This window comes from Lupinus angustifolius, chromosome LG17 (genome assembly GCF_001865875.1).
Source record: "Lupinus angustifolius cultivar Tanjil chromosome LG17, LupAngTanjil_v1.0, whole genome shotgun sequence".
Taxonomy (NCBI): domain Eukaryota; kingdom Viridiplantae; phylum Streptophyta; class Magnoliopsida; order Fabales; family Fabaceae; genus Lupinus; species Lupinus angustifolius.
The window spans coordinates 3891695-3902517 of NC_032025.1; the positions used below are offsets into that span (position 1 = coordinate 3891695).

Here is a 10823-nt window from a genome sequence, read left to right on the forward strand (position 1 = left end):
GTTTGAAGGTAATAAATATAATTAATTGTATTTTATTATTTTTTAATTATAATATTTTTTTAGTATATGAAAGTCCTAATAAATATAATTTATTTATTTTACCATTTAATATAAATATTAATTATCATCCGTTTTAGCCATATATTATTATCATCCTATAATTGCATATATGAAATTATTACAGATTTTTTTATTATTACTTGAGATCAATGTTGTGAAACTCGAGCCGGACGTCAAACTGGAAGAGGTTCGGTATAAGGTTTAACCGATTTAAATGGTTAAATAGTACAGTTGGATCGGATGATTTCATATATAGTTAATAATTTTTAACAATAAATATATATAAATGTAAATTTTATATAAAATTAATAATTAGGTATAATTATATTTAAATAACATCTCTCAATATTTTATTGGACCGAAGTAAAATAAAAATATTAGAGTAGTGTTTCATCATTTTATTCTGGTTTAACCAAGTTTAATACAGTCGAACCAAAATTTTTCCAATTCAAAACGATCCAACTCTCATTCGATTAAAATTACAAATCAGAATCGTTATCAAGTATATAGTCAGTAATCAAACCGGTGATCACCACTGTCTGGTTCTTACAATATTTGTTTGAGATACATAAGAGATTAGGCGGGGAAGAAACATTCCCGGTAAACCGTGTTCTCAACTCCAAGAGATAAAAAGATAGCACAAATGGGTGTAGTTTTTTTAAGTAGAAAATGAAAGGAGAATAAGACATAACCTTCCTCTTAACCTTTTAAGATATCCCACATTTTAAATACTATTTTTATAAAAAAATATTATAATACTTTTATTTAAATAATTAATAATTGCTACAATCCTATTTCCTAATGGAGACCAGTCATAAATTAAAATTATATTTATTAACAATTTAGTGACCAACGATAAATAATGTACAATGCACATACAACACACTACACAGACCACACATTGCTAGGATCCATAACATATAGGACCCACTAATATTTATAGTTTCTAATCTAAATAATAATATGAATTCACTTACTCTAATACTAAGTTTTTTAAATTTATTTCTAATCATAATTATCAATATTATGGATATTTAATGATTTAAATTTACCCACTAATTTAAATCATTATATTTTCCTAAAATTGATAGTTAGAATGAGGAGTAAGTAAATCCTACACTAAATCAAATATCTTATATATTGGACTTTTCCTTTAAAAAATAAAAATTCAGGTAAGCTTTTAACTGTCTGACATGTGTCAGACTGTTTGTCACATCAAACCAAACAACTAATTTTATAAATACTTTAAAGTGAAGGTAAAGGATTTAATAAGTATACATCCAAAGTGTAAGTATTTTTTACACTTCAAACAATTATCCACCATTTATTTGTTAATCTCTATTTACTTTTAAACAAAAGTAATATAAATCAACGATGAATGAAGTACTGAAAGTATAAGTACGAAGGATTTAAACAATACAAATTAAAACTAGAGAGAATAAAATCGACAAAAAGATAAATTTTGGGACCACAATTACATTAAGCTACAACTTTATCATATCTTATTAACTTGGCTGGTAAAAATAACAGTGACATCATATAAATGGTTGGTATTAAAAATCGGTACTTAGTATTTGTATAAGAATGATTCAATGTGTCACACTTTGTCCAACAATAAACGTTGTCTTTATTCAGAAGCAATGTTCTTCATTTAGCCATTATGATTAATATATCAATAAATCTATAGTACACAAATTTTGTGTTAAGACAACCCACTTTCAAAATTTGTGTTGCAAATTATTCAATTTTATACTTCAACCTGTCCTTAAAAGATGCCTTAGAGTTTAGAAGTCTGGAAATTCCTTAGCTGCTTTCGAAGGATCTTCCCGGTTGCGGACCTCGGTATCTTGTCAGTGAAGACTACTTTCCTAACCTTCTTGTATGGAGCAACCTGCCAGAAAAAGAGTTGCAGGGGGAAGAAAATCTTACTAACTTTGAACAAAAATCAGATTTAAAAAAAACCAGCTTATGCTACCACTTGATGCATGATGCATAAGTGCAACTTGATAAGCATGACTCAAATTTGATATGTAATATGATAATACTGATGTCTGTATTTCAAAGAAGGACCTGCTTAGCAACATAATCCATAAGATGCTTTGCAGTAAGCACACTTCCAACCTTCCTGACCACAAATGCCACCGGTATCTCCCCATTTTCTTCATCCTCGGCGCTGAAATGGAAATGATGCAACACTCGTGTTATATTTTAATGGCCAAAGAGGAAATTTACAAGTATGAATGATTAAGATGTATATACAACACGATATATTTGGACCATTCGGAAAATCAATAACTAGGTAACCAATGGACAATGTGAAAGCAGGACACACATGCAGGGAGAACTATGTAAGTGACCATCACCAAGGTCAAAGTGAGTCCCTATCAGTTGTAAAACAAGCATGGGATACTTATTTCCATTTACTTCATGTGATACAAAAACAGCTAAGAGTTCATACATTACAGAAAGGAGGGCATAAGTGAAGTAAATGTTCATGCTTACGCTGTAATAGCAACATCGGCTACTTCCGGATGCAAAATTAACACAGCTTCTAAATCAGCAGGGGCAATCTGTACCAGATCATATGCCATATAAGACTATGTATACATCACATAAATTGGGTAAAAATTAATTGAAATATAAAAGAAAATATCATTCCAATTATTGAAGATCGTACATGCTATATGCAGACAAATATTGTACGAAATTGTAACCCTGCCCTCCTAAAATGTAATCTTTTGTACAACCAGCCATCCAAGAGCTTTATAATTGGGTTTGCAGATTGTATACTAAATGATAATGGATTTCTTTACTAAAAGATCTATCAAAATCCATCACTTCCTAGTATTTCTACTTTTACTACACATTTTATGTCATTCTAAGTGAGAATCTAGATGAATGATAATCCATGAATCCACAAGCAATTCATGTATTCAACTGAATTACAAATGTACTATAGCCATACACTTGAACATGGAAAGCTTTTGCAGTTATACAATTAAGTAAAAAAAAAGTGCTTAATATGCTTAACAAAAATATTCTTCCTGAAATTTGTATACAGTCAAATCTATCTCAATATACTGGTGATCTATTGCGAAGTGCCAAATAAAGAAAGCTTTTTGGTATTTGTTATACATTTATGTAAACCTCTAAGTTCTTTGCTATTTATTTATATTTGTACATGTATGCTAAAGAAAAGGGTGCTATATATATATTAAACCAAAAATCAGATACCTGAAAGCCCTTGTATTTGATAATATCTTTCAAGCGGTCAGATATATGTATATATCCATGCTCATCAAAATAAACAACATCTCCAGTATGTAGCCAACCATCTTTATCAATTGTTGACATCGTCGCTTCCTCGTTATTTAAGTATCCTGGGAAATTAAAGGAGAAAATGAATTCATATATTTCAACATAAGAATAGCAATAAAATTGATAAAGAAGTTTATTTAAGGGTATACGGTTGCCTTGATTAGAAATTTTACTTCAGTTTTTCTAAATACCAGCAGGATATGATAGTAACAATTAAACAAGTAAAACTAAATTACGAATTCCATTCGTATATTTTAAACTAGAAATACTGTAATGGACAAATTTTGTAGCATCCCTCATTGGATAAATACTAAACATTGATGGAGCATTTCAGTCAAGTTTTGGTGTACATGGAATATCATCAATCTGATATTCTCATATTCATATTATTTAAATTAGATGCCTACAAAACTTAAATGAATTTTCTGAATGAAGCAAGCTGAGAATTTAGACAAGGAAGATATAATAAATGAATAAGGTTAATACTTTCTATTTTACATCTGTTCAGGGAAACACAGATTTTTACCTTTCATAATTGAAGGCCCTCTCAACCAAAGCTCACCACTGCTGCCTGGGGGCAAAAATTCACCACTGTTCCAGTCTACCACTTTTGCCTCCATGTTTGGAGCTAACAACCCTATTGAAGAATAATTATGAAACTTTCCGGTATTCAAGCCACGTGTTGCTACTGCAGTCGATTCAGTCATTCCATAACCCTAAAAGGAAACAATCATACAGCATGACCTTTTAAAATCAAAACGGCCATAAACAAATAGAAGTTAAACTTGGTTAATCCAACTTTGTTGTTCGCTATATAATGGTAAAATAAGAGTATTTATTATTTGCTACGAAGAATTTGAAAGTTCAAAAACCCGGGGATGCCTACAGCTAAAAGTATTTTCTGCACAGGCATGTTTGCATGTATACTGTATCTCTTTCAAAAAGAAAAGAATTTGTAAGTTCATTAGAGTATTAGCAAAACAATGATGCTGAGTTCCATTTCATTTACCACAACCTCTCATAACAAAACGAAAAGAAAGGAAATTAGTACTCAGCTAATAACAAAGATCACAAAAAAAAGTGGTAGTAACTCAAGTAGTTAGATGAAGGGTGGCAGATAATTCTAATTCTTTCAACGATACCATTTTGTTCAAATGTTCTTTACCTGTATAAAATCAACATTAGGGAAAGTTTGGACAAAGTCATCAATAACTTTTCCACTCAAAGGTGCTGCACCACTGGAGACCTGTATCAAGCTCTGCAACTTACTACCATGAATACCTTTTGCCCTCTTTGTCAACGCGGTCAATATTGGGGGAACAACATGAAAGTGAGTAACTTTATATTTATCGATCGCTGCAATAACCTCATCGATGTCAAATTTCCTCATCACGATGATTGTAGAACCCAAAGACAGCAATCCGATAGCGAATAGCGATAGACCATATACGTGAAACATAGGCAAAACAGCTAGAAACACATTGTTCAAGCAAGAGTATTCATATTGAGAAGCTTCAAATCTCACAAAAAGCTCAACCATAGAAACAAGATTTTTATGAGTTAGAACAACTCCTTTGCTCGCACCTGTAGTCCCCGAAGAATACAATATAGCAGCAGTATCTTCCTGTTTAATAACAGGCCTACTATGAAAATCAAAGTCACCACCATAAATCAAGTTACAAAAACCTGAGAAACAATCATCATTCAAACCCTTTTCATTTTCTGGCACAGTAATGATAGGAATGCCTAATAACTCTAGTTTCTTCACATTTTCAATTACAGTAAACACCAGACTCACACCACAGTCATTGATTTGCTTATGTATTTCTGATACACTACTAAGAGGATTCAATGGTGTAACAACAGCACCTAGATACAGAACACCCAATAACACAATGGGATAGTAAATAGAATTTGGAAGTAAAAGCAAAACGGTATCACCTTGTTTAACACCTATTTTTTTTAGGCCAGAGGCTATGGATTTGACTAAAGGTAACAACTTTGAGTAAGGAATGGAATACCCAGATGAAGAATCAACAAGTGCTGAAACCCCATTATGTTGATGTGAAAAAATATAAGAAACAACGTCAACAAAAGGATCAATGGGAAGGTCCAAAGGAGCGTACTTACTATTGTAAATACCAGTTTTTGGTGAATACCAATGAGGGTGAGGAACAATGGTTTTGTTATGAGGCATTTCACAGTTTACGTTTGTTGTCATTGAATCAGTAGAAGAATAAAATAGTGAGATTATAAAGAATGAAGCAATGGGAAAAGGGGAAAAGGCATATCTAGCAAAATAGAAGTGCTTGAGAGTGAAGTTTACGGTAACGTGGTTGTGTATGAAAATGTGAAATAGATAACGAATGTTTGGCTAAACGGGATTTCTTTGTTAAACTGAAAATAAATCCATGGCTGTGTATAAAAGAACATCACGTTCTATTCCTACCCAAATGTTCAATCATATTGGGTGATTACCATTAGCCCAACACTTCAAATCATCTCGGTAAGATATATGTAGACTAGAACGCGATTGATTAAGACACAACATGGTTTAGGGTTTAGTTAATAGGATAATTAAAATGAGAATATGTCACTACTATTCGATTCTGAGTCCGCTTAATCTAGTGGTAGAGATATTTTTTTGGAGCGATATTTATTAAGAAATATATTTCGTACATATTGAAAATGATTAATTTGTTATTTATAAGATGAATAATAATTTTGATAGTTCAAAAAAGATATATCTACTACTAAAAATCACAAATTAACCCAAAGAATTTATTTCCCTAATTCCACTTTCCCACTCTGTTGAAAAGTTAGTTTGAGCCAAACCTTCGATCACCCATTTTTTATAATTGTGTACCATAAAAAAAAACTAGTTGTGTTGAGAAGGTGGTTTAGACCTTACTTTATTCTCCTTGTCTCTACTCTCTTGCAAATATGTGTTTTTCACTTTTTTATATTATTATTAAGGATATCATCTCATTTATAGGTAAAAAATTAATATATTTTGGAGTACATGGTTATCACTCTCAATAAATATCGCTTAAAATCACTATATTAAAGATCTAGCGGGACATTACACCACTATTGCAAGTGAATTTTTATTGTATTGAAGGGAGTTGTTTTATATTTATATGAAATTCTACTATTGGTAAACTTTTCTTATAAATTCAAAAACAACACCCTTAAAAACATCCAAAACAACATATTCAAAACCATTTACGAAACTCTAAACAACAAAACATCATCTTATAAAATAAAACAAAAAGAGATTGAGGAATCTGCAATTAGGAAATCGGACTTCCCAACATGAATGTGCGGCGTAATTTTTGGAAACAATTCTTCATTAGGGGTTGATTTTTATCAACTTTTTATTTGCCATTATTTACATAATTTCTCAGTCTTTTATGCGAAACTGTCCTATTTTGTTGTGTAGGAGTAATATATTATATTATATAGTATAAGGAATAGAGTATCTCCTGGTATAACGAAATAAATTATCTCTTTCTGCCAATGAAATGAAATCATGATATGTGTTATGTTTCATCATTTTCTATAAAAATATTTTTAAAAATAAACAAAATAGCACACATGTCATATTTTTACTGACTAAAAGAGATAAATTATCTAGTGATATGAGGAAATACATTATTATTGTAGAATATCAAACACTTGCGTTTTAGGGGTGTGAAGGAAGATTCGGGACCGTCACACCGTGATTAGTGAATAGTGATCACAACTGGCAAGTGGTCACTGTGGAAGCTTCAATTTCAAGTATATAATGAGAGAATAAAGTGCATGCACTACTTATGTATGATTTTTATAAATTGATATTGTATTATTTATTATTTATATTTAATTATTATTAAATTTTCTAAAAAATTAATACAAATAAATGATTTATGAAATAATGATTATATATAAATTTTTACAATAAAAATACACATAATATCATATAGTATTTCTAAAATGTTTGTCCGACTTTTCTATGCTGGCTGGTGTAGTAAAGTGATATGGAAGAGACATATCAAAGGGAAGATAGAGATTGACCATTCTAATAAATGATGTGATGATGATAATAAATGAGAGATATGGAGTAAACTGTAATGTACGTAAGACAAAAAAAAATGTAGGAACTGATTATATTTAAAGGAGAATATAAAATATTAAAAATGTTATATTCGGTTGATAAAAAATAAAGTAGCATGTCTCCACTTCTACTCATATACAAATCACAGACATTACTTGAAGAGACGTATGTTGTTATGTCATGGTTAAAAAATTCTGCAATGTGAATACTAATGAAATATTGTTGGTGACGAAATAAAAGAGAAAGTTACTATGAGAAGGAACAAATTTATGGTATAGTAATAGTGGTGAAGAAATGAAGTTTTTAGATTATGATGCAAAATTATTTTCTTAAATATTTGAGACAATGGTTAACCCGACTTATATTTAAAATATGATATATTTTTCATCTTATTTCTCAGTCCCTTTATTGATCAAAATATTTCTTACTTTAGAAAGGAAAAGTTTTCTCCAACATTCTCATGGTGGGGGGCAGATATGGCGAACTTGTCTCTTAATGGAAAAATTGGATATGCATTTGTGGTTGATTCAATATAATGCATACCTACTAAATGAATAAATACAGATATATACTCACTTTAGGAATACTTTCACTTAATGAGTTTTTTATGGTTGTGATTCAGAAAAAAATGAATAGAAAAGAGAAAATTTATAAAGTACACCTAATGAGAAAATATATACTAAAAGTATAATAGTCTTTTAAGGTTTGGTGATGAATTGATTTTTTGAGAGTGGTGAGAGGAATTGAAAATTATGAAATACACTTATTACTTATTATGAAGTCTTAAGTTTTAGAGAAAATTACGGGGATAGTGTAGTTTGACTACTATCCCAGCTTTAGTGTATGTTTTGAATTAATTACGGATTTGGGGTATTTTTATGAAACTCGTGGATGGCATCCACGAGTTTGGCAAAGTCGTGGACCGCAGCCACGATTTCACTAGAAAGTCGTGGATACCATCCACGATTTCCATTTATTATTCTCTCTCCTCACTGAAATCGTGGATAGGGTACACGACTTCCAGTGTCGTGTACCCGGTACACGAGATTGCATGGGTTATTTCGAATTGCACCCATTTACGAAACGTTTTATTTGTTATTTTTTTTTATTAATTTATAAAAAGAATGTATTTGAATATGGTAATTTTAGTTAAATGATTATTTTAGTATGGTAATTGAATATGTTAAATGATTAATTTAAATTAATTTAATAACAAATTTGCAATTGGAATAATTTGTAATTTAAAATTAATGTAATAACAAAAATGGGATTGGAAAAAGAAGAAAATTTCATTAATTGTAGTTTGAATTTCAAAAACATTTAATTAGCGGGAAAAAAATCCTAATGGCGTCTATGAGATGATGTTCCACATCCAGGTGTCTTTCTCCTTCGAGGTGGTTGGACTCTTAGTTGTTATTGTTGTTGTTGCGATTGATTTTGTCTTCCACCTCTAACCAGTTGTGGCTGCTCCTCATCTTTGTCTTCACTATCGTCATCATCGTCATCGTCATCGTTTGTTTGTGAAGGCATTGTCGGCTGATAATATTGTTGAGAGTTGAATGCCGAGAATGGAGTATTTGAAGTAGTGTCAAACATTGATGACATTCCTTGAAATTGCGAAGATGATGCTAATTGAGAAAATGAGTAGTCACTCATTGCTCCGTAAGCTTCAAACCCAAAGGGATGTTGTTGTTGTTGCTGAGGGGCAGGAGTCTGAGTGTATGCCTGCGGAAAAGTATCCGTCTGAGTTTGACTCTCATATTGTTGATATTCAGGTGCAAAAGGCATTTGGAACTGTTGTGGAGGAGGAGCTTGAGAAGTAGTTGAGGAGAAGGCGGTTTGAATTAGTTGAGCAAATGCTTCCATCATCTCATTGCAGTCTTGATAGACGTCATTCAATGACTGCAACGGATTTGGAAACACATTTGTAGGAGTGCACATATCCCGAATCATTTTGATAAAATTGTACTGAATAAATGGAAAAAATTAAATAGAATACGTCAACACAAAATAAAATAAAATAAAATAAAACAAAATATAGTTAGAAATGTTTTTTGTTATTACCGATCCGGCTGAATATGCTCCATCTGGAGATATGTATTTCCTCGTCCTTTGTAAGTACCATTGCATATACTGCGAGTAATGGTACAAAGGCTGGTTATCGGGAAAACCGTTGACCATCACTGGTCATGCTTTTGAGGCTAGTTGTAGTCATTCTTCCCACATAGATCCATCTTGTGTTGTTTCTCCAGATTAATTGGATCTTCTGGGATGGGTTGTTGTAGACCAAACTGTCTCATCACCCTATCAGCAGCATGCCACTCAACAAGTGCAACATATGAGTGGTACACGTGCTCTGACTACATCAGGTATAGGGACCACATAGGTAATGTTCCTATGTGGGTCCACATAAACTAATATATAAACAAAGTTAGTAATTAATGAATACAAGAATAGTTAGAAATAATAGTAAATATATTAAAAATTAGAATTTAGAGAAATTACCTGATCAATGCGCAAGCGATCCAACATTGCCCGTATTATGTTCGTTGCATGACCATGGATGTTGGTGGTGATTAGATGTTGCGCCCACCTAAAATGTAATTTTATTGGTAGTTATTATTATATGAATAATTTCAAACAAAAACTATTGTAATTTGAAGAATTTTAGTAATAAAATAATGGAAAAAATATACCTTTGCACTAAAAGGAAAGTTTGCGAGTCATTGTTGTGTACTCTTGGAGCTAGCATTGGGATGCGGTCATATGCCTATGACTTTAGTAAATGCAAGCATCCACCGATTTCAATTTGGTGACTTATGAGTGCCGCACGACATATTCCATATTATAGACACGCCAATACCGCTGAACCCCAACTATATTGGAATGTTTGAGACAAGTCCTCCAACAATGGGAGATACATCAGGTGGACTCGTGATCCTGATGTATCTGGCATGAGGAAGCCTCCAATCATGCGTAATATAAACGCTCTTGCATGTTGCTCAATAACAACATCATCAGCATGTGGAGGTAGAACCGCAAATGTTGAGTCGAGCCAACTCATTTGGATTCTTTGACCCATAATTTGTTTGTCAGTTGGGATTGCACCCAACAAGTTGAGACAAATCATCACTTATAATGCCAGTAACAGGAGCTCCATTTATTGGCAAACCAAATTGGTATGCGATATCTTCAAGAGTTACTGTGCACTGGCCAACAGGTAGATGGAAGGTGTGACTCTCCGACCTCCATCTCTCAACTAATGTCGTAATTAGGTGGTTGTTGATTTTGATTGTTCCGATATCGAGAATATGCCCAAATGTTGTGTTACGAATAACTTCTAACACGG

General features: G+C 31.9%; 1 protein-coding gene across 2 annotated transcripts; it reads right to left on the reverse strand.

Moving 5' to 3' along the window:
• Nucleotides 1671-5783, reverse strand: LOC109331675 (4-coumarate--CoA ligase-like 6). 2 transcript variants are annotated; one of them, XM_019566323.1, is made up of 7 exons: nucleotides 5686-5783; nucleotides 4544-5641; nucleotides 3905-4094; nucleotides 3295-3440; nucleotides 2563-2630; nucleotides 2131-2233; nucleotides 1671-1951 (listed from the first exon to the last, which is right to left on the reverse strand). In XM_019566323.1, the coding sequence occupies exons 2-7, from the start codon at nucleotides 5597-5599 to the stop codon at nucleotides 1838-1840; spliced, it is 1677 nt and encodes a 558-aa protein (XP_019421868.1). In that variant the 5' UTR covers nucleotides 5600-5641; nucleotides 5686-5783; the 3' UTR covers nucleotides 1671-1837. The 2 variants fall into 2 exon arrangements, with proteins under 2 accessions (XP_019421868.1, XP_019421869.1); XM_019566324.1 differs by having other exon boundaries at nucleotides 4544-5650; nucleotides 5681-5766.

Excerpts from the sequence above, each read along its gene's own strand:
- LOC109331675 (XM_019566323.1), bottom strand. The coding sequence starts at position 5,599 with ATGACAACAAACGTAAACTGTGAAATGCCTCATAACAAAACCATTGTT. Across the intron at positions 4,095-4,543 it reads CTAATGTTGATTTTATACAG|GGTTATGGAATGACTGAATC; the intron begins GTAAAGAACATT and ends GTTTCCTTTTAG. Across the intron at positions 2,631-3,294 it reads TCAAATACAAGGGCTTTCAG|ATTGCCCCTGCTGATTTAGA; the intron begins GTATCTGATTTT and ends GATCTGGTACAG.